At 52.7% G+C, this 25,392-nt stretch overlaps 2 protein-coding genes across 2 annotated transcripts in view; one reads left to right on the top strand and one right to left on the bottom strand.

Annotated features, from left to right (window-relative positions):
• LOC141998780 (butyrophilin subfamily 3 member A1-like) overlaps positions 1 to 23,831 on the bottom strand; it is a 32,886-nt gene extending 9,055 nt beyond the window's left edge. Inside the window, 6 exon segments of the mRNA XM_074971769.1 lie at positions 11,845 to 11,945; positions 13,191 to 13,343; positions 13,346 to 13,471; positions 13,940 to 14,281; positions 14,969 to 15,099; positions 23,650 to 23,831. Coding sequence (XP_074827870.1) covers positions 11,845 to 11,945; positions 13,191 to 13,343; positions 13,346 to 13,471; positions 13,940 to 14,281; positions 14,969 to 15,050 — 804 coding nt within the window. The 5' untranslated portion in view covers positions 15,051 to 15,099; positions 23,650 to 23,831.
• The window catches only part of LOC141998762 (uncharacterized), a 406,176-nt gene that overhangs the window by 75,115 nt on the left and 305,669 nt on the right, over positions 1 to 25,392 (top strand). The gene's annotated exons all lie outside the window — the stretch shown is intronic.

The raw sequence follows: 25,392 nt of genomic DNA, 5'->3' as shown, positions 1-25,392 counted from the left end.
AAGGTGGGTAGAAAGTTGGCTAGATTGTCGGGCTCAACGGGTAGTGATCAATGGCTCCATGTCTAGTTGGCAGCCGGTGTCAAGTGGAGTGCCCCAGGGGTCGGTCCTGGGGCCGGTTTTGTTCAATATCTTCATAAATGATCTGGAGGATGGTGTGGATTGCACTCTTAGCAAATTTGCGGATGATACTAAACTGGGAGGAGTGGTAGATAGGATACAGAGGGACCTGGACAAATTGGAGGATTGGGGCAAAAGAAACCTGATGAGGTTCAATAAGGATAAATGCAGGGTCCTGCACTTAGGACGGAAAAACCCAATGCACAGCTACAGACTAGGGACCGAATGGCTAGGCAGCAGTTCTGCGGAAAAGGACCTAGGGGTTACAGTGGACGAGAAGCTGGATATGAGTCAGCAGTGTGCCCTTGTTGCCAAGAAGGCCAATGGCATTTTGGGATGTATAAGTAGGGGCATAGCGAGCAGATCGAGGGACGTGATCGTTCCCCTCTATTCGACATTGGTGAGGCCTCATCTGGAGTACTGTGTCCAGTTTTGGGCCCCACACTACAAGAAGGATGTGGATAAATTGGAGAGAGTCCAGCGAAGGGCAACAGAAATGATTAGGGGTCTGGAACACATGACTTATGAGGAGAGGCTGAGGGAACTGGGATTGTTTAGTCTGCGGAAGAGAAGAATGAGGGGGGATTTGATAGCTGCTTTCAACTACCTGAGAGGTGGTTCCAAAGAGGATGGTTCTAGACTATTCTCAGTGGTAGAAGATGACAGGACAAGGAGTAATGGTCTCAAGTTGCAGTTGGGGAGATTTCGGTTGGATATTAGGAAAAACTTTTTCACTAGGAGGGTGGTGAAACACTGGAATGCGTTACCTAGGGAGGTGGTAGAATCTCCTTCCTTAGAAGTTTTTAAGATCAGGCTTGACAAAGCCCTGGCTGGGATGATTTAATTGGGGATTGGTCCTGCTTTGAGCAGGGGGTTGGACTAGATGACCTCCTGAGGTCCCTTCCAACCCTGATATTCTATGATTCTATGATTCTATGACAGCTCTTCCCTGTAAGGGAGGCAGTGAATGCATGGATGGGAACCATGAGGTTCAGTGTCATAGAAGCACATGGTCCCCACTTCGTAGTCCAGTTACACTCTGATCTTGCCAGGTCTCTGGGGCGTGTCTAGCTGGCTCCACTACACATTGATTGCCCTCTACTGGCCCATGGAGAACTGGATGGCCCAAGTGCCTTGCCTGGAACTGAAACTGGACCAGCCCTTCCTGCTGGCAGACTCCCTGGTAACATCCAGAGCCAGCCCCTTGCACCTGCCACCTCCACCTCACACTAACGTCTCCCTGACAGGTAGCTGTCAAAGCCCAGTACGCAGGAGTAAATGTCCAATCTCCCCGAGCGGTTGGGCTGGGGTGAGCTGTGTCTGGCTCCAGGGTCACGTCCTCTAGAGACAGCTGGACAGAGGGACAAATGAAAGGAGATCACAGGCCTGAGGGAGGCAGTTTGTTAATTTCAAAGGCAGAAATTGTTCTGTCCGGAGAATTACCCAGTGAATCTCCCTTGATTTAAAGGGTGGGGGGGAATGTGAATGCCAATAACAGGTCCTGAAGCACCTGATGTGTTTGACAGATGCCTCTTAGCGCATGCAGAGGAGGCTGATTATCAGACTGGGTTACAGAAGTTTGAGGTGGGTGGCACTCCCCAAAAAAATGAACCAGAGGAGAGAGAAGCTTTTAATCTGAGCATTCAAAAAAGAAGGTGAAACTATAGAAGAGCTTGTGGCTGATCTGAGGCTGACCAGGCAATCTTGTAATTTTGAGGGGGCTACATGAGCAGCGCGTGAACCACCCATTTGGGGAAGTTAGCCCCCCAGCCCCAGTCCTTGTGCCTGAGGCCCAACCTCTCCTCCATCCCTTCCATCCCCAACCCAGCACCGGAGTGCTGGGTCGGTGGGCCCAGCCTCGGAGCACTGGACTGCCCCAGTGCTGGGGGGTCAGAGCACCAGAGCCAGCCGCCCTGAGTCCCAGGCTGCTGGCCAGGCTGTCCTAGCCCCAGCCCCAGCCTCTGCCTCTGCCTACTTTGGGGAAGAGACGCTTGGGAAGAGAGGGAAGCAGGAGGGGGCTTCGGGGTGGAGCGTGGGTGGGGCCATGCCTGGTCATTTGGGGAGGCTCAGCCTCCCCTGACCTGCAATACCCACTGCCCATGGGGGGCTAACAGAGTCCCTGATCAGAGAACCAGATCATGACTGGGATCTAAGACAAAAAACTCAGAGCGACAGTACTGGAACACCCAGCATGAATCCATTGCAAGGCCATTACGATTTGTCAAACAACAGAAAGGAGGCAGAGCAGAATGAAGCTTATGGAGGGTGGAGTGTGCTCTGACACTGTGGATGCGACAGAGAATCCAAAACACTACAGGAAAAGAGACCATAAGCAGAGAGAGACATGTGGAGCTCAAAGTCAGAGTCCAGAAGACCGGCACGTGGAGCTGCACGTGCTGTGACAACCAGAACAAGCCAAGACACTGCCCAGCCTATGGGAAATGAGGCAAGAACGGCAATAGATTACATCAGTTTACAAAAGTTTGCAAGCAGCAGTAGCATGTGCACAGCGTGGATAGAGAGGACGGCCACGGTACCACTAGTGCAGAGGAATTCTTCAGAGGAGCAGTGAACCGCGTTGCAGCAGAAGATGACGGGACTGTCACCCTGAAAGCAAACGGGACGTTTGTTCATTGTAAGTTCAGTGCAGGTGCACGAGCCACTGTGGTCCCAGAAACAGTGATATTAGCACTGACAGAAAAGCCCCTGGGCAGTAGAAGAAAAACGGGTACAACTCAGGGCTTACCGAGCTGAGCTTACCCCCACTAAGAGAGCATGCAAACTGGATGTATGCATAAGTGCCGACCCCGTGGGTGCTCCGGGGATGGAGCACCTACAGGAAAAAAATAGTGAGTGCGCAGCACCCACCAGCCACAGCTGATTGGAGATGCTGCCAAACAGCTGTTTGGCAGCTTGAGGAAAGACTTGTGGAGGGACGGAAAGCAACGAGTGGCAGGCAGGCAGGGGCCTCGTAGGAGGGGGCGGAGCGGGGCTGGGAAGAGGCAGGGTGAGGGTGGGGCCTCGGGGGAGGGGGTGGAATGGGGGCAGGGACTTGGGGGAAGGATGGAATGGGGGCAGGGCCTCAGGGCAGAGCAGGCATGGAGCACCCCTGGGAAAAAGTAAAACTCAGCTCCTATGGCTGTATGGGTAAAAAACAAACTGGAAAGGATCCAATTAGTAATAGTGCTGGGGAAAAGAGTGTGCGCTGTTAAGTTAGAACAGTGATTCTCAACCTATTTACCATTGTGGGCCGCATCCAATACTACTCGTATGGCCCTGAGGATATTACATGGGCCGTAGCTCTGTGATGATTAGGCCGCAAGTGGCCCATGGGTTGGCAGTTGAGAACCATTGGGTTAGGAGCATGGCAAGCCCTGAGGGTTCTCACTGGAGGGGCAGGGGACCAAAACAATTGAGGAAGAGTTTGAGGACATCTTCCAGGGGATATGGTACACAGTAAAGCTGAAAGAGCCCAACCACCCTCAAGTCACATTCCTGGAAAAATTCCCGTCACCCTAAGGCAAAGGCTAAGCTTGTTGCTCTGGGAAACATAGATCAAATAGAAGAACCAGGAGTGTGTACACATAGAATCATAGACTCATAGGATTGGAAGGAACCTCGAGAGGTCATCTAGTCCAGTCCCTGGCACTCATGGCAGGACTAATCACATACTGGTGACTGTAGGCAAGACAGAACCCTTGGCTTATGCAGGATTAAATCAATTAAATCAATACATAAAAAGGGAACTTTTCCTACTACCTACAAAGGGGAGACGTCTTTGTGGAGGTGAATGATGCCAGATATTTTTATACACCAGATGCGACAGCAGGGTTCTGCCAGGTGGAAAACAGACCCGATGTCTGTGCATATCCAGCACTCTTTCTGGGAGACAGACTGCCAGATTGGGCTGTGCTCAGCACCCACAATGTTTCACTGGAAAATGCAACACATTTTGGATGGTGTAGAGGGTACCAAGGTTTACATAGGTGATATTTTGAGCCGTAGAAGAACATGACCAGAAGCTCCAAGCCAATGGTGGATTAATGGGGCCCATGCCCAGGGGCCCTGGCCAATTTGAGGGCCTCCACAGGAATGCTGGAACCTGGGTAGAAGTGCGGGGCAGCCACGCTGGAACTGTAGCCTTGCTCCCTGTTCCTCCTCTTCCCCTCGGCCAGACAAGGAGGCTTTGCTTGTAGCCTATAGGAGTAAAAAGTTCCAGGTCCTTATTTATAGGAGGCCTGTGATATCTGAAAGTGACCACAACCCACTTACTGCCTGCGATGGCATAGAGAGAGGCCCCACACTAGCAAAGAAGGGGTTAAAGGGAGTCTCTGGGCCCAGCTAGCCCCTCCCCGCTGCACCGGTAGCCAATGCTAAACCTGGAGGGAGAATAAAAGGTGAGAATGTGGCTCAGTTCAGGGCTGAGCTTTGCTAAATCTATAGAGATGGATCCAAAGATGACATCATGGGTAGAGTGGGAACAGCCGTCTGCGTCCTTAGCCTTGGAATCCAGAAATCTAAACCGAATCCTGTGACCGTTCTGACAGCTGATCTAATCAGGATATTGTTGGCACTAAGCTGGGTAAGAGATGTGCAACTAGCCAGCATGGGTGACTGGTGAAGCTTCCCCTGGGGGAGGCTAGCTCTCTGTCCCACCTCTTCTGCTCGCAGCCCGGTTCACATCCACCTCCACCCTGTTCCTGCTCCACCCCAGGCCCTGCCCCTACTCGGCCCTCTCCCCACTCAGCCCCTCTCCGCCGCCGCTCACCTCGTTCCTCCTCTCCTCCCCCCTCCCCCGCGAGGCCCACACCACCTGCTGGGACAAACGAGCAGCGGGTGGGGGGGTGTCTCGCAGGTGCAGGGGGCTGGAGGACAGGAGGGACTTGGCCAGCGGTGGGAGATGGGGGCCTTGGCGAAGGGGCGGAGCAGGGAGGGGAAGAGGCAGCACGCAGGTGGGGCCACCATGGCCCAGGTCTCCAGCGGCAGGTCTGCAGCGGCTGTGCCATGGAAGGCTTAGCATCCTCTGGACTATTATACCTGCTGCCTATGCTGACCAGTGCTGTAATTTTATCTGATTCCTTGTCAGGCAAAATGACAATTTGGAACAGGGACTTCGGAAAGCAGAAATAACATCATAAATGAAATAATGTTCCTCACTCCGGAAACAACGCAGGCAGCTGTCTGTATAACAAACAACATGGATTCCGCCATGTATTGGAATACCCAGAAATGAGATGACTGACAAAGCAATAAAACATGCTCTAAAAAATGAGGAGGTGGAGATTAAAATACCCTTAAATAGGCTGGAATTTGAAAGTCATGAAGGAGCTTGCGAAGGAGTGACAAGAACTACGGACTAAGGAACCAAAAGGACGAAGGTTCTATGACGTATGCTCCAAAATCCAAGATAATACTACGCTCTGCAGTCAGGAAAGGAAAAGTGAAGTACTCATTTTAAGCGTTAACAGGTCATTGTACCTTAAATGATAAGTTACAGTTATTAAAAAAGATATAAAGGCGGGCTGGGTAAAGTGTGCAAAACCAAAGACATTATTGATCATGGTCTGTGGCAGAGTGGGCAATATTCTATGGAAATAAAGTTTCTTTATGAAAAATGGAGTCTGCTTTGGATCAGAGATTTGTCCCCAAAGGGTCTGGTGAGAATCAGGTTAACATACATGCGGGTTTTCCCGGACAAAGCCTCTTTTTTGAGCCTCCTTCCTCTGTCCAGGTGGATTTTTCAAATAACAGGCAACCTCCACGGGTTTTGCAGAGCAGACAAGCCAGCTGCTCAGAAATTGGTCTGCTTCCTGATTGGTCCCTCCCCTACATCTGCAACTGATTGGTCCATTCCCCTGCAAGCAACAGCTGCCAGATCCCACCCACCTAGGCTTAGGTTCCCAGCCCTGGGGAGGGAGGCCCGCTGGGAGGCGCTGATTGACGATTGGCATTGCATCCTGAGCTTGCACCAGCTGCCCTGCCACCGTGACAGGGAGTGACACAGCCCCCACCTCCAGTGAGTACCCCTGCCACAGATACCCCCTCCAGCACCCCCAACTGTACCCCCCTCCAGCTCACACACAGACACACACACCCCAGCAGTGTCCTCTTTTTTGGGAACCTGAACTATGGTAACCCTATGTGAGAATGCCAAGGAAATGGAATTGTGCAAAGAAAGCCTGGCTGAGTTTTCTTAAGGCTACTAGACTGTGCAAAAGGAGATAGATTAAAAAACACATCTAGCAGACAATGAAGGAAGTAGCGGCCATAGACAAAAAGTGACATAGTTCAGGGCTGGCTGGCAAGGAAGGGAGACAGAGCTCTGCCTCTCTGCAGGAAGCGTGGAGAAATAGGCCTGATGTAGGAGGGCAGCCGCTGGGGGAGAAGCACTCAGCCCTCAGGAGACGGTGTCGCTCCGCTAAGAAACTGTTAGGATACTGGGGACAACCTAGTAGTCAGTTAACTTTACTTTTTTGCTTGGGAACAGTTAGGCGCTAAGCCCCTTCAGTGCCCTAAAAGGAGTGGATGCAGGGGACAGAGGCTTCCTCCTCCCCACACCCCATGGAGATACAGTAGAACCTCAGATTTATGAACCCCAGAGTTACGAACTGACTGGTCAACCACACACACCTCAATTGCAACCACAACCACACAATCAGGCAGCAGCAGAAACCGAAACATAAAAAAGCAAATACAGAACAGTACTGTGTTAAATGTAAACTACTACAAAAATAAAGGGAAAGCAGCATTTTTCTTCTGTGGAAAGTTTCGAAGCTGTATTAAGCCAATGTTCAGCTGTAAACTTTTGAAAGAACCATAACGTTTTGTTCAGAGTTACGAACAACCTCCGTTCCCGAGGTGTTCCAAATTCCGAGGTTCTACTGTAACCGCAGCAGGGTCAGGATGCTGGGAAAGTCCATAAGGGGGCACTATGCCATGACCCTGTGCTTGCCAAAGGGGCCTATATCTGAGGGCAGGGATTGACGCTCGAGATCGATCCATCGGCGGTCGATTTAATGGGTCTAGTAAAGACCTGCCAAATCGACAGCAGATCACTCTCCAGTCGACCCCTATATTCTACCCCCAACAATAAGTCGAGGGGAGGAACTCTCCTGTTGACCCCCCACGGTGTAGACTCCGCAGTAACTTGACCTAAGGTACGTCGGCTCCAAGATTGTTATTCACATAGTTGGAGTCGCGTAGCGTAGGTCGACTTACCGCAGTAGTGTAGACCTAGCTTCAGTTCCCACGTCTGTGCTAATTTCGATGGAAGAAATGGGGCCCGAGAGTCCAAGGTGTTAGCGTGACCCTGTCACTGTCCAACACGAAACAGTTCAACATGGGCTGGGACTCCAGGGCAGAGACCTCGGCCTGCTTAGTCCCATGGCAACAACCACCCTTAAAAATCAGTGTAACCTTTTAATAAAGAGACAGAAAAAGAAGGGGAAATGGTCCAGCCTTTGAAATGTAAACTATTAAGGGAGATTTTTGTTGTAACAACATCCCTTTCCCTTTCGCTGAAGAGAGTTCTGGCCGTTTGACAATCCTTCAGCTGGTATTACAGAGGGTATTAAATTGTCCATTTGTGGGAATAGACAAAAGCTGAGCTGAGATGGGCTGAAGCTGTTGTTGCTAGAATCTGCTCCTGCTTCCTTTAAGACAAAACAAGACAAACACATTCAAGACATGAAAGGAAAGAAGAGCCGAGAGAGAAAATGCAGCTTCTGTCTCAAGCGTTAACTCGCACTCACAAACTCACTGTTGGAGAAACACAGGCCCAGCACATGGTGCCATCAGCCACTCCGAGACCTTGTAACAGCATTGGGCCGGTTTAGGGCATTGCTTTTAGCTGCCTCTCTGGTCACGGGCTCACAGCAGTATTGCAAAATATTCAGTCTTGGGCAGCTAAGCCAGACTCTCATTAAACAGAAGGCAAAAGAAGAGGAAGAGGACAGAGAAATAATAAGGAGGGAAGGAAAAGGACACACAGTGGGCTGGGGGACAGCAAAGACCCAAGTCTCATGTCCCAGCTGCTCTTCAGGATTTAGTCAAAGTCAGTGGAGGTGGTAGTGTCGTCTGAGTCAGTCTGGCTGGGACCACACTCAGGATCAGGACGGTGCAGGCCCCACGGTGTAATGGTAGATCCCGGGCTCCCAGGAGACGGTGGGGGTGGCAGACATGTTGGTAGGCCTGACTCTTTCCAGTCCACTCAGCTTCTGCCATTGTGAATCCCCACCAAAGACTCTTTTTCAGGACTCCAAAAGAGAATGATGGGGGAACAGCCCCTCCCTCATTATTTTGTCCACCAATTAAGCCAAATTTCCAACAAGCCAGTTTTGCTCCATTCCTTTCTGATTCCATTCTCCTCTTATTTACCAGTCATGCTCTCAGCACACTCCTTGGGTGGTATTGGTTGGCCAGTGTGTTTGGACTAATTCAGTCTGCCTTTAATTTTCCCTGCCTTTCATAAATAATTGTATGTAGTTGGCTGCGTTGGACATCTGTTACCTTGGACAACTTAACACTGTGTGTGCAGTGCCCAGCCCGACGGGGCTCTGATCTCAGTCGCTGTGTATGTGCAGTGCCTGGCACAATGGGACCCTGATCTCAGTGACTGTGTGTCTGTGCAGTGCCCGGTGTGACAGGGCTCTGATCTTTGTCACTGTGTGTCTGTCCAGCACCCGGTATAAAGGGGCCCTGATCTCCGTCACTGTGTGTCTGTGGAGCGCCCAGGGCGATGGGACTCCGATCTCTGTCACTGTGTGTCTGTGCAGTGCCTGGCGTGACGGGACTCTGATCTCCGTACCTGTGTGTCTGTGCAGCGCCCAGGGGGACGGGACTCTGATCTCCGTCACTGTGTGTCTGTCCAGCGCCCAGGGCGATGGGACTCCGATCTCCGTACCTGTGTGTCTGTCCAGCGCCCAGGGCGATGGGACTCCGATCTCCGTCACTGTGTGTCTGTGCAGTGCCTGGCGTGACGGGACTCTGATCTCCGTACCTGTGTGTCTGTGCAGCACCCAGGGGGACGGGACTCCGATCTCCGTCACTGTGTGTCTGTGCAGTGCCTGGCGTGACGGGACTCTGATCTCCGTCACTGTGTGTCTGTGCAGTGCCTGGCGTGAGGGGACTCTGATCTCTGTACCTGTGTGTCTGTGCAGTGCCCAGGGGGACAGGACTCTGATCTCCGTCACTGTGTGTCTGTGCAGTGCCTGGCGTGAGGGGACTCTGATCTCCGTACCTGTGTGTCTGTGCAGCGCCCAGGGGGACGGGACTCTGATCTCCGTCACTGTGTGTCTGTGCAGTGCCTGGCGTGAGGGGACTCTGATCTCCGTACCTGTGTGTCTGTCCAGCGCCTGGGGGACGGGACTCTGATCTCCGTCACTGTGTGTCTGTGCAGTGCCTGGCGTGACGGGACTCTGATCTCCATCACTGTGTGTCTGTGCAGTGCCTGGCATGACGGGACTCTGATCTCAGTCACTGTGTGTCTGTGCAGCGCCTGGCAGGAGGGGACTCTGATCTCCGTACCTGTGTGTCTGTCCAGCGCCCGGGGAACGGGACTCTGATCTCCGTCACTGTGTGTCTGTGCAGTGCCTGGCGTGACGGGACTCTGATCTCGGTCACTGTGTGTCTGTCCAGCGCCTGACACAAAGGGGCCCTGATCTCAGCCACTGTGTGTCTGTCCAGTGCCCAGGGTGACGAGACTCTGATCTCCGTCACTGTGTGTCTGTGCAGCGCCTGGCGTGAGGGGACTCTGATCTCCGTACCTGTGTGTCTGTCCAGCGCCCGGGGGACGGGACTCTGATCTCCGTCACTGTGTGTCTGTGCAGTGCCTGGCGTGACGGGACTCTGATCTCGGTCACTGTGTGTCTGTCCAGCGCCTGACACAAAGGGGCCCTGATCTCAGCCACTGTGTGTCTGTCCAGTGCCCAGGGTGACGAGACTCTGATCTCCGTCACTGTGTGTCTGTGCAGCGCCTGGCGTGAGGGGACTCTGATCTCGGTCACTGTGTGTCTGTGCAGCGCCCAGGGTGACGAGACTCTGATCTCAGTCACTGTGTGTCTGTGCAGCACCTGGCGTGAGGGGACTCTGATCTCCGTACCTGTGTGTCTGTGCAGTGCCCAGGGGGAAGGGACTCTGATCTCTGTCACTGTGTGTCTTTGCAGTGCCTGGCATGACGGGACTCTGATCTTGGTCACTGTGTGTCTGTGCAGCGTTTGGTGCAATGGGACTCTGATCTCAGTGTAAGCAGTGTCAGGATGAGCTCCACCCTGACATCTGGTGGTGAGGTGTGGCAAGTTGTGGAGAAGAACTTCAGGGGCTGATCTCATTTGCATAGACACACCCACCCCGCCTAGAATGAGGCCATAGCTGCCCAAATGGTCACTTTGACTGCTGTGGGATCCCCAGTGTCTCTGTTATTGGGGCAGGAAGAATAAATTGTTATTACGCTGATTATGGGAACTGTGCTTGGAATTGTACTTGGCCTTTTGTTATGATGGAGGGACTCACCATCAACTAAGTAGCACTCGCTAGGCAAGGGTCATGGGTTCCAAAACTGTGTGAATTGAGAGAGGTTGGGGACAAGTATTAATACTTGGTGGCATGGGCCCCTTGGTGAGGGCCTTACATGCTATTTGCACTTCCTCCTCTCTCCACTATAGAATATCAGAGCTAATTTTGATTTCATTAGAAGTCTAGTTACAGGCTGCTGAGCTCACTCTGGGCTAATAGTGCACCAGCACTGAGGCTCCCCTACTATGAGCTGAACTCACTAAGAGCTGAAATCACTGAGTGTTGTGCTCAGTAGTAGGGGAGCCTGAATATATATTGTGGAGCAGTTTGTGGGATGGCTGGAGTACCTTGTGGACAGGCTGGAGGAGCAGTTCATAGGATGGCGGGAGCTGCTGGTGGGATATGGTGCAGTTCGTGGGACAGTGGGAGCTGCGTGTGGGCCGCAGAGCGGAGCTGAGCGAAGCAATTTGTGGGGTGGCTGGTGGAGCAGAGTGAAGGCCTATGGAGCTGTGGCGCGGTCAGCTTCAGATCATGTAAGGTGCCTCTTACCTCTGCCCCCATCTCCACCCAGGTTGGGAGGTAAAATCTCTGTAGATAAACTTTTGAACTCTGGGGCTGCCCTGACGAGGGACAGAGACTTTGGGGTTGCTGGACTCAAGAACCAAAGGGAAAGAGCATGCCCCAATTTGCTTGGGGTGGGTTTTTTGCTCATGGGTTGTGTTATGAATCCTGTTGGTGGTGTTTCCCCAACATAATGCCACATTGTTTCTCTCTGTTATTAAAAGGCTTTTTGCTACACTCAGACTATGTGCTGAGGGGAAGTATTGCCTCCTGGAGGCGCCCAGCGGGGGTGGTATATATTTGTCCCAGTTCACTGGGTGGGGGCTCGAGCCAGTTTGCATTGTGTTATTGGAATGGATCCCCTAGATATTGAACCCGGCCCTTGTTGCTGCCAACTCTGACAGGCAGAAGGGTTACATCAGTCTCTGTGTGTCTGTGCAGTATCTGACATTACAGGGCCCTGATCTTGGTTGGGCCACGTAAGGGTATCTGTAATACATATAATGAAAATAATGCTAGCTGAGGGAGCAGAGCAGGTGTGTTGCTTTATAACAATTAATACCCACGTAGGGCTGTAATTTCCTTTGCCCTGTATTGAAGGATCCATCACTTCTTTGTGGTTAAATTGGAGGATTTCCTTTTTGCTCTTTGAACCCTCCATAAGTAGCAGGCAGGCAAGAAGAGGAGGCAAACACAAACTGACAGGAACAAGAAGAGGCCAACCTTCCAAGAGGAGACTGGGGGAAAAAACTCATCTGCAAAAGGAAGAAAGAAGAGATGTCATCTTAGGCTTCTGCAACATGCAAAGGCAAATGAACAAACAAAATAATTGGACATGGGCCCTGTTTTGGCTCCTTCATGATGCATGAAAAGGCCCTCAGTGGGCTATTTTCTTAATGTTTATTTTCTCCCATTTTGTTTTTAAAGCATTCAACCCCCAGAAATATTGAATTCTGGTTTTCCCCACTGGAGCTCTCTTTGGAGAACCCAGGGATGTGGGCTGAGAGTTTTGGCAATTCTTGAATAATAGGGTGCTTAACAAAGAGGGGTTTTGCTTGGGCATTTGAGTCCTAGAACTAAATAATGATGACATTTTCAATACGGTCTAGTGAATATAATTGTATTTCATTTTTTCATTTCAGTGGCGCCTAAAGGCCCCAAGTAATATCAGGGCTCCGTCATGCCGGGTGCTGCACAGGCACACAGTGACCAAGATCAGAGCCCCATAGCTCTGGGCGCTGCACAGACACACGCGGTGACCGAGATAGGGGCCCCCTTACGCTGGGCGCTGCACAGATACACGGTGACTGAGAACAAGGCCCCATGGCTCTGGGCACTGCACAGACACACACAGTGACTGAGATCAGGGTCCCCTTGTGCCAGGCGCTGCACAGACACACGGTGACTGAGATCAGGGCCCTGTCGTGCTGAGCACCGCACAGACACACAGTGACTGAGATCAGGGTCCCCTTGTGCCAGGCGCTGCACAGACACACGGTGACTGAGATCAGGGCCCTGTCGTGCTGAGCACCGCACAGACACACAGTGACTGAGATCAGGACCCCCTCAGGCTGCACAGACACACGGTAACCAAGATCAGAGCCCCATCGCTCTGGGCGCTGCACAGACACACGCGGTGACCGAGATAGGGGCCCCCTTACGCTGGGCGCTGCACAGATACACGGTGACTGAGATCAAGGCCCCATGGCTCTGGGCACTGCACAGGCACACACAGTGACTGAGATCAGGGTCCCCTTGTGCCAGGCGCTGCACAGACACAGGGTGACTGAGATCAGGGCCCTGTCGTGCTGAGCACTGCACAGACACACAGTGACTGAGATCAGGACCCCCTCGGGCTGCACAGACACACAGTGATCAAGATCAGGGCCCCGTCATGCCGGCTACTGCACAAACACGCAGTAAGAGACAATCACTGCCCCAGCAGTCTATCAGTGCCAATCTGGATCCAGGTCTGTGTCCTGATTCCATTAGCAGCTCACTGGAGATAAGAATGGCTGAGACTTTCTCCAGGCCGGGTGAGCCGGGTCTGATGGCGCAGATCAGCATTGGGTCTGAGTGCTCAGTCACTACCACGTAGCTGGAGACATCAAAAAGGCCCCGGTTTCTCGAGATTTTTTCCTCATTAGATGGGTCAGTCTCTCCCTGTGGCCATTTCTCCAGAGCACCTTCGGCTTTGGGTACCACCCCACAGAGAGACACATCACGTTCATCTGCTTGCCGTCATATCCACCCACGTGGAGGAGGGGATCCGAGCCAGCACCTGGGGGAATGAAATTGATGTGAATTCTCCCTTGATTTCATGCTATCCTCATTCCCAGTCCCCTTATGGACTGCGCCGGGGAGTGGGGTTCTGAGAGCTGGGGCTCTTTACTCCAGCAGACACAGGGAGAGGTCAAGCTGATGGCTGGGCACTGGAGCTGAGACATCCACACTGGAAATAGGGGGCACATATCTGCCATTGCAGGGCGTCCTCTATGGAAGGAGGCTCTGTCGGGCTGCTGTGGAGCTCACTTCCCACGGGGTCCTTATATGCAGCCTGGACGTCTTTGTCCCACAGGCTGTGGTCTAGCTCAGCCAGGAGAGCTGGGCTGGACGGAGGAGTCACTGGGGGAGGTTTTCTGGCCTGTGACTGCAGCAGGCTGCATGGGATGGTGTCCCCTAGGCCATCCCCCCCTCCCCAGAGCCGTGTAGGCTGAATCTGGCCTCTCCCCACCCCAGGATCACTCACTCGTCACATGGAGCTCCAGTGTGGCGTTGCCAACGGTGCTGTTGGACTGGAAGTCACAGAGGTAGCGCCCTTCGTCCCGCAGGGTGAGGTTCCGGATCCGCAGGGCCAGGCTGCCACTCTGGATCCCGTCCCGCAGGAGCTCCGTCCTGCCCCGGTACCTCTCACCCTGCACCTCACTCCCATCCGGCAGGTACACGTGGACATCCTGGCCTAGCTGGGGCCGGCTCCATTCCACCTGCATAGCCTGGGCACTGAGCGCTGGGGAGAGGTGGCAGGTAAGCAGCACCGTGCCCCCCAGTGGGGCGGAGAGGGGGGTGGTGGGAACCAGAACCTGGAACCTCACTGGGGAAAGGGCCAGAGAGACAACTTACAAGCCTGGGCTCAGAGGGGAGCGGGGGGGAAGTGGCTTCACCTCTCACACAGCCCAGTCCCCAGCCCCACCACCCAGCCCGGAGACCCCAGCAGATCCCAGAGATAGGGGCTCAGGGAGAGCTGTGAGCGAGGGAGGTGGAGGGAAGGGTGGAGGCATGTTTATAGGGATGAATGAATGGAGGGAAGGGTGTGTATGGGGATGGATGGATGAATGGGGGAGATGGATGGAAGAGGTGTACATTGATGGATTGGGGAAAGGACAGATGTATGGAGGAGGAGTGTATATGGAGAAGGATGGAGGGGTGTGGGGATAGATGATGGATGCATGGAGGGGAGTATGTATGGGGATGCCTGGATGTAATGAATGGATGGAGGGGTGTGTATTGGGATGGAAGGAAGGATGTGGGGGGCTGGATGGAAGAAAGGATGGGACGGATGGAGGGGTGTATATGGGAATGGACAGATGGATGTGGGGGATGGATGGATGAAGGAGTGTGTCATGCGTTACTGTGCGTATGAGTGAGCACTAGATCCTGCGCTCTGACCCCCGAGCCCAGTGCATTACCAGGGCAGTCACCCCAGACTGTCCCCGCCATACGTGAGAGCCAGCTGGGGCCCTGTGACCACCCAGCACCGTTAAGGACAGAGCCTCCTTACCGGTCGCTGCAGCCTGAATGTGCAGGAGCAGGACAGCTGAGAGCAGGGCAGCACTGCAGTGTGGGCGACAGGCTCCCAGCATCTGGCAGGGTGGCTCTCCCTGGCCTCAGGGCTGGACAGGAGCTGATGAACTATGGAGAAGCCAAGGAGACAAGGGATAAGAAGGGAAATAGCTGCTCACCCAACGACTCCCTCCCTTCAACCATGGGTGGAGTAGGGGCACCTGTGGACCGAGCCCTTGTGGGGAAAGACCCAGGAGGTGCAGATGCTGGGTTTGTAAGTCTTCTGGTGGGGACCATGGGTGAGGGGCAGAGCCCCCAGTGAGGTGGACGGGGCAGAGCCCCTATACTTGGGTGTTTGGGTGGGTGAAGCCCCCCAGATTGCATAAAAAATTGAAAATAATCTCATTGAAAGCATTGTTTTTAACCACCAACATGTAATATTGTCAGTAAACCCACTATCCAAAATGGACAGCTCATGCCAAGGTGGGCAGCTGTTTATAATTTTCTACCAACAGGGAAATTTCATCTGAGACTTTTTTAATCAAAACATTTTCTTCAAAATATTATTTTTTCCTCCTGCAAAAACATGCTTTTCTGAAATCAAATCTGGTCCAATCCTTCTCTCGACACCACCCCATTAAGAACAAGGCAACACATCAATGTTTGGCAAAGACACACGCCTGTTGGAAGAACTCTCTTAGCAGATCAGAGATCAGCAGCTTTTACTGGAGCAAATGCAGGACTCTTGGTTCCCTTTTGTTGACATGTGATTTCAGCTGGGAATGGCAGTTCCCCAGGCCCCCTCCAGCAATGTCACAGCACCCGTGATTTCAGCTGGGAATGCCAGCTCCCCAGGCCCCCTCCAGCAGTGTCACAGCGCCCGTGATTTCAGCGGGGAATGCCAGCTCCCCAAGCCCCCTCCAGCAGTGTCACAGCGCCCGTGATTTCAGCGGGGAATGCCAGCTCCCCAAGCCCCCTCCAGCAGTGTCACAGTGCCCGTGATTTCAGCGGGGAATGCCAGCTCCCCAAGCCCCCTCCAGCAGTGTCACAGCGCCCGTGATTTCAGCTGGGAATGCCAGCTCCCCAAGCCCCCTCCAGCAGTGTCACAGCGCCCGTGATTTCAGCTGGGAATGGCAGCTCCCCAAGCCCCCTCCAGCAGTGTCACAGTGCCCGTGATTTCAGCTGGGAATGGCAGCTCCCCAAGCCCCCTCCAGCAGTGTAGAAATGCTGAAATTCTGGAAGAGAGCCAAGAAAAAAGTTTGCTGGGGCTGTTTCTCCACGTCTCGACGCTGAGATGATTTTCCCCTTCGTGGTCGGGCGTTTGGGTCGTTTGTTTAGTTTTTTTAAGTTATTTCTATTAACTCCCCTGCTACCTGCTGTTTGCGGTGCCGCTGGAGCTGTGTCGGCCCCAGGGTGTCAGAGAGGCAGGGTGGGTGAGTTAATATCTTTTATTGGACTAACCTCTGCTGGGGAGAGAGAGAACAGATACAAGGGTTGCTCGTCTCTTTCACCAACAGAAGTTGGTCCAATAAAATATATTATCTCACCCGCCCTGCCTGTTTGCTGTCCACTGACAGTCTGGGAATATTTCCTCCAAATCAACAGACTTTTTTCCTCCCTGCTTGTGTTGGAAAAGTGGCAGGGCATGAAGCGAAATGGCATGCCAGCTCAGAGACATTTAACAGCCTGCACTTGGCCTGCCAGCAGCAGGTGTTACGGCTGCCGGCTGGCTGCGCTAAGGGGATGCCTCCCTGATGTTTCTAAGCCATCGAATTCTCAAGGCAAGCCCCGAAACAGGACCCTGGACTCCACAGTCGCTCAGTCCCCTAAGCAAGGAGGATGCAGTGGAAATTATCTTCTCTTTTAGCAAGTGAAAATTAAACCGTCTGGGCTCGGACGAACACCACGTTATTTCCATTTGTACAAGCACAGCCTTCCCCTTACAAACGCATGCTAAGCAGCGGTGTTTTCTTTAAAGCCGACAGATGCCAATACCAACAGCTGGAGACAGGGCCGGCCTCAGGGAAAATGGCACCCTGGGCAAACTTGCATTTTGGTGTCCGTGGCCCCCATGGGCATGGTGCCCCCCCATTGCCCCTGGTCCCCCATGGGCTCCCCAGGCTCCCCACCCTCCCTTCCCCAACCCCTGTACTGTACCACCTTCACCACTAATCCCTGCACTTCCCTCCTGAGCCCCTAACCCCTGCACTGTGCCCCCTTCACCCCAAACCCTGCATCTCTAGCTTGTGCCCCTAACCCCTTCGCTGCGCCCCCTTCACTCTTACTCCCTGCACTCCCCTCCTGAGGCCCTAACCCCTGCATCCACCTCCTGCACCCACATGGGGAAACTGTCCTACCTGGATGCACAAAGCAGCTGGCATTACTGCTCGCTCTCCCACTGGACTGCTGCTCCTCTGCCCCATGCACCCCCTGGGCTGTGTAAGGAGAGGGCAGGAGAGCAGCAGCTGCTGATGTAGTAGTAGGATTTTATGTTTGTATTTTATATAATTTAGAATGAAGGATAAGGAATAATAATATAGTATGTATTAAATGTATTGGTGTATGATTTGATCATATTCTGCCAGCCACCCTTTTTGAATAGCAGAAAGAAATGGTGTAATGGGCCATCAGCCAGAATCTGTGTCTGGACTGATTTCAAGGCAGGGACAGATCCTTTGAGGGTCACCAATTTGTTGTAGGTTTAGCATTTTAAAATAAGGAAAGGAATGTCATGATCGTTCCTTTTTTTTTTTTTTTTTTGCACTGCAATTTGATGTTCCTGTTCAAAATGTTCTGTGTAAATTAATTTTGTGCGTGTGAATGAGGAATGTGTGGGTTAAGAGATCAGGGTGAAGGCTATCGCTGAACCAGATGGTCTAGGGAGGAGCCGGAGACAGATGCAAGGGTGCCAGGAGGCTGCAACATGCCCCTATTGAAGCATTGGAGGGCAGATTGACAACTCTAAAGATGAGACAGGCACCTATCAATGGGGACAAGATAGCTGTGATCAAAACCAGCATGGGATAACTCCCTGAGGAACATGATGTAAAGAATGTGAAGGACAATTTAAGAAAACAAGCACTCGTCAAACAACAATTGATTACAGCATGATGGTGCAAAACTCATTGGCCCCAGTGAAGGAAAATCACTATATAAACAGGGTGCCTTGCCATGAAACTTTGGGTTCCTCCTGCCAAGACTTCCCCTGAGCACCATGTCGTGACCAACGGAACCCGGCTCCTCCCCACTTCTGATCAACCTAGCTGGCCACTAGGTTGATCTGGACTCTGGACTGGTAACTATAACATCGACTGGTGGGACTGTGTGTGTGTGTGTGTGTGTGTGTGTGTGGTGTGACTGAATGCATATGCTAATTATTGTATCTTCAATAAAGGCGGCGTATTGCCTTTCCCCCCCAAAAAGATCCCGTGTGCTTCTTATCAGCATAACATTTTTGGTGGAGAATTTCAAAAGGGGGAGGACATGCACTGTGATTGTTGAAAATACTGCCAAATATTGCTAAAAGGTATACCATACATATAAAGTGATCAATCATTCAGGTGTGCACACCCCCGGTCATAGAAGTGCTGGGCAATAGGGGGAGGATTAGAATCCTCACTCCGACCCATCTGTCGGGGATAACTATATAGATAAGATATATACAAACTGACCAGGTATATACACCCCCGGTTGTAGAGGTGCTGGACCATAAGGGGGGGATTAGAGTCCATGCTCCTACCCATATGTCAGGGAAAAATTGCATAGGTGAATATACCCTCAGCCGTAGCAGGATCGAGCCCAAAATGTAGGGGGCTTAGCATTTCCCCCTCCTGCTCTGTCAGGCAGAGTTTTTAGTGGGTATAGACTTTTGTATTGTGTAAGTCCCAGCACGAGCATGGGCACAGAAGTGTTTTAGAGGTAAAAGAGATTTATAAAGAAATATGTTTAGGCGAAAGGAGTCCCCTAAGGACAAAGCTCAAGAAGCGCAGAAAAAACTACCATTCATACAGGAAATGACTTCTTTTAAGACAATTTTGCAAAAGTTTGGCCAGAGCTCATGGACTGAGCAAGCATTAGCCGATGTCCATACTATAGCTGTTTTGGAAGATAGATTGGCAAAATATCTGTTGGTCTCCAGGCCATCAACCCCGATAAAAAGAGACTCGGCTGCAATCTGGCTATTGTGAGAAGCATGCAATGAGGCATTCCTTTGCTTGGCTAGCTGCCAGGAGGAGAACGCTGCACTGCATGAGAAAATTGATGTATCTGAAGGAGAAACTGATAAATGGAAAATACTGGCCGCTGGAGTTCAAAGCCAGTTAGACATTCCCAAAGATACCCTAAGAGAAGTTAAAATAAAAGAGAGGGGATTATCTTAACAAATAGAGGGAAAAGATAAAATACAAAGAGAGAATCAGGTTTTATAGGGAATGAAAAAGAAATTAACGTTAGAACAAGATAGAGCTCCTGCCCATCACAACCACTGTGAATCTATTATTAAGCATCTTAAAACAAAATTGGGGTTTGCCACCCGCCAAGTAGCGGCTGTGACGGAAGGAGAATGGGGCCAAGCCCAAGATAGTGAGGTCCCCGAATGGGAGGGAGAATGGGACCGTAGTAAAGCTTGGAATGGAGATATATGGGATGAGCCCCAGGGATTGAAACCTATTGAACAAAACCCTCTCGCAGCCATACGACGAAGTACAGTCACAACACCCGCAGAGGGAGGGGGAAGTCCACCTGTTTCCACTGTCCCTGTATCAGCCTGACTTAAAAGCATGGCTGTTAGTTTGGGACCCCTAAAAAAGGACAGTTTCTCTGGATGGTGTTCTAATGCGTTTTTGCTTGCTATAAGGGAAGAGCTGAACGCCATTGAAGTCCGCCGCTTGATGGGCGTCTGTGTGGCTTCCGAGATTCGGCGGGTCCTAGATAGGATTAGAGTCGATGAGAATAATAGCATATTGATTCTAATGGGACTTTCTGGAGAGCAAATAGACAGGGGCAATTTTATAGCACCAGCTGTAGCCACAACCCAGGAGCCCAATGAAAACCCCGAGAATTATTTAACCCGATGGGGTCTGATGCAGATAATGGCTGGCTTAACACCGTTGGGCAAGGCCATAGCGCTGGATATAGTGGCATTCAGTGTACAGTCCTTAAGAGACTGTGCTGCTTCCCTAACCCCCTACTATTCCAGGAGACTTGGAATTTGGCAAGAGGGTCGCCACCTCACACCACCTGGGACAAAACGGCTCCTAGACCCACATCCGATGCATCAGTCCATAGCAGGAACTCCTTGGTGAAATCGGGGCTGTACAAGACGGGTTCTTCAGGGCTTGAAAAGCCTCCTCACAAGCTTTGGTCCACTGGATCATGTTTGGGCTGCTGTTCTAGAGCAGGTAAGTGAGAGGGGCCACAAAGGTTGAGAAAACCAGAATAAATCAGCAGTAGAAACCAAGCTAGTCCTAAAAACTGGTGTACCTGTTTCCTCAAGGAAGGGGCATGGCACGTCTGGAGGGCCTGAAACTTATTGACCAAGGGTCACACCGTACCTTTTCCTAAAGTGTACCTGAGGCAGGTTGTTTCATCCTTGCCCAAGTGACATTCAGCAGGATTTGCTGTCAGGCCAGCCTCCTGGAGGGATTGTAACATGGCCGTCACATGCTTTAGGTGGTCCTGCCAGTTTCGACTGTAGATACCTGCAACATCGTCTAGGTACGTGGCAGCATATTGGCTATGGGATTGGAGGATCCGGTCCGTTAGCCGCTGGAATGTTTCCGGAGCCCCATGCAACCCAAAGTGCATTGTCCAGAACTGAAAGGGGATGGAAAAAGCTGTCTTTTCCCTGGATTCTGTGAGGGGGATCTGCCATTACCCCTTTGTCAGATCCAGAGTAGTGATGTACTCTGCTTCCCCTTGCTGGTCAAGAAGTTCATCAACATAAGGCATCAGGTACGCATCAAATTTTGAGACTGCATTGAGCTTCTGGAAATTGATACATGGCCAGGTGGTCCCACCAGGCTTGAGGAGCCACATTACAGAGCCTTTCCAGTTGCTGCATGATTCTTTGATTACTCCCAGTTCTAGCACTGATTGGAGTTCTCACTTCATGGTTTCTCTCAACTTCGGGGAAAATTGTCGAGGGTTTTCTCTGACTTTAAGCCCTGGTTCCATCTGACTGTTATGGGATATTAAATGGGTCCATCCAGGGTAGGTAGAAAACATGGAAGAGAAGGTGGTGATCACCTGTCGAGCCTGGGTTCTCTGGTTTGGGGTGAGGGTGTTTCCAGTCTTGACCATCCCTGGCTCCGAGTCTTCGACAACCTGCAGGCCTAATTGGGATTCAGGTGCGTAGGGGGCAATTAGTAGACTTTCTTGGGCTTTCCATGGTTTTAAAAGATTCACGTGTGCCTGTCACTTGTCTGGTTGTCAGATTTCATAACTCACCTGCTTCACTCAGCACACCACCTCATGGGGCCCTTGCCAGCGGGCTGGGAGTTTTGATTTGGAGCTGGGTAATAACAAGAGAACATGATTGCTGGGTTGGAACTCCTGGAGGCCAACCCTTTAATGATAGGTAAGGTTAAGGTTTTATCATGGATAAACATGGGGACTGCTCCAGCCTGGACCCACCGAGCCCTGGGGGGCTGACCTAGCCCCAGCTGCTGCTCCGGCCTAGTTCCTTCGGCTCCTCCAGCCCTATACTCATCCCCAGCTACTGCTCTAGTCCTAGCTCTAGCCGCTGCTCCAGCCCCAGTGACAGACTGCTGGCCACTGCTTCAGCCCCAGCCTCTGCCCCGGCCTCTGCCCCAGCCCTGGTGGCTGACCACCGGCCACTACGCCAACCCCACTACTACTCCTGCAGCAGGGCCAGGCAGGGGGCTGAAGCCAAAGAAGTCACGGAGGTCCATTAAAGTCACAGAAGCCCGTGATCTCTGTGACAAAATCATACCCTTAATTATAGGCTGAGTCCTGGGTGCTCTGGGTGTGTAGAAGGTTCTCCCTGGCAAATGAGCCCAGGGTGTCAAGCTTCTCCCATAGGGCCAAGACGTATTGTATGATGTTACTGGCCCAAGATGGTTGTTCTTCCCACATGTTTTGAATGCTGGGATCCACACTAATGCAGGGCATTGTGTCTCTCTGGGGGCTGCTCCATAGAATGGGATAATAGCCTGCTATTGCCACCACCTGGTGGAGCTACACCTTCAGCTCCAGTGCAAGGGGCTTCTACTCTGAAGGCCTGGGGTAAAACCCCCAGTCTGCTGAAGCGGTGATGGGTGTCGCTGGATGGGCAGCAGGTGTGGTGGGACTGAGGAGTGGGTGTTTCAAAGGAGCCTCAGGGCATCAGGCATCATATGTTCCTAACTCTCCCTGTCACCTTTGAAATTCCCTGCCTCTCATCACTCCCTTGGATTGGGTCGGTGCCGGCATTTCCAAGTTGCCCTGGACACCACAAATCTGCTGGGCATGGCTGGCTTTAACCCTAGCATAGGCAGTGTGAGTGTGCATTGGTAGGGATGGCCAGTGGCTTGCAGGGCACAGACACAGCCAGTGGGCGTGGGGCTGAGGCACATGGCACCCACCAGACTCAGATGGGACGAATCCTGGTCGAGGCATCCGCTGGGGGTTAACCCTTTCTTTCCTGCTTGCGATGCAGCGCCCCATTCCCACCATGGCCTCAGTCGCCCATGGGTGCTGCCCAAACAGCTGGCACCAGGAAACTGCAGTATGTGGGTGGGCGGGGGTGTCATCCCACTACACCCTCTTGGGGGCAGCTCACCCTGCACTGCGGGGCCCTTATATTGCAGGCGAGGCCAGCCATGGGGCTGGATGGTGCAAGATCTGGTCCGCTCTGGGAATCCACCTATGCCTTGGGCTAGCGAGGAAGGACTGGCACGGATATTGGCAAACACATTGGCCCCTGTCCGAGTGTCCTGGTCCGCACACAGATGGGGGGGGACACGTGGGAGCCGCAGCCACCCCTGCCCCAAATGCACACACATGTGGAAATTAACATGCCCTAGGTGACTAGATGACTGATGGTGGCTAGAGAATGAAAGGGGGATAGATAGATAGATAGATAGATAGATAGATAGATAGATAGGGTGTATATGAGGATGGCTACACAGATGGATGGGAACAGAGAGACAGACAGATGGGTATGGTTGGGGATGGACAGAGAGAGAGATGAGGCTGAAGTTAGCTTCCTTATTCCCAGTTACTTGTTCAAGCACCTAAACAGAATGGAAGTGGGCAGGGGCATAACCTGTGGCAGCACATTGTGCAGGAAAAGAAGTTTTGGATCAGTGAGTGGCACGTGCCAGCTGCCTCTGGACAGCCTGATGGCCATGGGGTACATCACCTGGGGCTCCCAGAAACACAGTTTGTCGTGTCCAGCCGGGCAAACCCACTGGAATGGTTCAATACATGCTGAACGATGGACACAAACCGTCCTCGCATTCAGCCTCACAGTGGTGGGGAAGGCTCAGAAAGTCTGATCTGCCAGTGCGGAATGAAAAACAGCAACGACGCTCGGAATCAGGAACCAGTACCACGAATGAGAAACTAGGGGAAAGCAGCCAATTTCAGCCTCACGACAAAGAAACAGCCAAGCATGGACGGGCTGCACGGACAGACAGACAAGCAGGATCTGCACTGATCCAGGAATCCCCTGCGTACCTGCAGCCCTGGATCCTGCAGTGAAGCTGTTCCCTGAGTGGCAGGGAGGGGGGCAGGCCCAGCCCCTCACCACCACGTCCCGGCCAGGATGGAAGCACTGGGGGGTGAGTCCTCTCTGCAGCCGCCCCGTCCCGTTCTCGGCTCTCTGCTGTCCCAGCCTGCCCAGCTGCAGGAAAAGGCTCCTCAGGAGCAACCCCACACAGCCAGCGTGCACCGGCTTGGCAAGAAAGTTCCCCTCCACCCCACGGCCAAGGGAGCCGAGCATCATTTCCTGTCAGCTGAACGGGGCAGGCCGAGCTCCCGGCTTGGGGCTTGTCAGCACTTGAAAATTAATGGGGAGTGCGGGAGGGCAACTGTTCCCAAGCCACCTCACGGGGGACTAGCCCAGAGCAGGAGGCCACTTCCTGTTTTGCTGACCCCACCGCTGTGCACACACGGGCCCAAAGTCCCCCAAACAGCTGGGAGGGATTTCACCCCCCCCCCCGCCCCTCCTGGAACTGGGGCCAGGCTGGCAGAGGACAACACGTGGGGAGCTCAGAGCCCAGACGAGGCCTGCAGGGGAGGGCAGAGACCCCCCCACTCGTCACAGAGGGGCCTGGCCCAGCCAAACCAGCCAGTCTGCCGACCACAGCCTGGGCCACCCAGGGCAGAGCAACAGCCTTGGGCAAGGAGAAGGCTCCGCTACACCACAGCGGCAGCGTAATCCCCAGTGTCCCTCCACTGGAGTCAGTGAGGCTGGATCCCCAGCTGGGGAAAATCAAAAGTGCTCAAGGGCCTAAATTATACTGAACAGGAGTGAGGACAGTCGGTGCCTTGCACAATCCCACAGGGTGCTTCTCTGAAAAATTAGGCACCTAAATAACTTTAAAAATCTAACACTTCATTGCTCTTTCCCTCTATTCTTCATCTGTAAATGGAGATAAAACTGTTCTCTGTTGAGATTTGGGGGAGGGATTGCCTCTCACCGAGTCTCTGCAGTGCCCAGCACGATGGGGCCCTGCTCTTGGTCACCGTGTGTCTGTGCATCGCCCGGTGCGACGGAGCCCTGCTCTCGGTCACCGTGTGTCTCTGCAGTGCCCAGCACGATGGGGCCCTGCTCTCGGTCACCGTGTGTCTGTGCAGCGCCCGGCGTGACGGAGCCCTGCTCTCGGTCACTGTGTGTCTGTGCATCGCCCAGGGCGATGGGACTCCGATCTCAGTCACTGTGTGTCTGGGCAGCAACCGGCACAATGGGGCCCTGATCTCAGTCACTGTGTGTCTGTGCAGTGCCCAGCAGAACGGGGCCCTGATCTTGGTAACCATGTGTCTGTGCAGTGCCCAGTGTAACAGGACCCTGATGTTGGTTACTGTGTGTCGGTTCAGCGCCCGATACGACGGAGCCCAATCTTGGTTGGGACTTTACGGATTTCTTTAATACACGCACTGATATTTGTCATGGCTTTAGCAAACCTAATTGAGCAAAATGCAGCACTGCGCTTGAGGGCAGCTTGTTCCTCTCCACGTGGGGGCACAAGACTGGGAGTCAGGGCTCCTGGGTTCTACCCCTGACTCCGGGAGGGTATGGGGATCCGTGAGAGCAGAGGAGGTGTCACGGCTCCTGGGTTTTAGTCATGGATGGAGCTCTCAGTGCTTATTTGCTTTTTTCACTGTAGTATCTGAACACCTCCTACCAGAAGGTGTGTTCACCTACCACACCCCCTGTGGGGCAGGGAGCGTGCACTGTCAGCACAGAGCATTCAGGGA

The sequence above is a fragment of the Natator depressus genome, chromosome 14 (genome assembly GCF_965152275.1).
Source record: "Natator depressus isolate rNatDep1 chromosome 14, rNatDep2.hap1, whole genome shotgun sequence".
NCBI lineage: Eukaryota > Metazoa > Chordata > Testudines > Cheloniidae > Natator > Natator depressus.
Note: the sequence above shows the minus strand (reverse complement) of the source record. Positions and strands in the feature narration are given on the sequence as shown.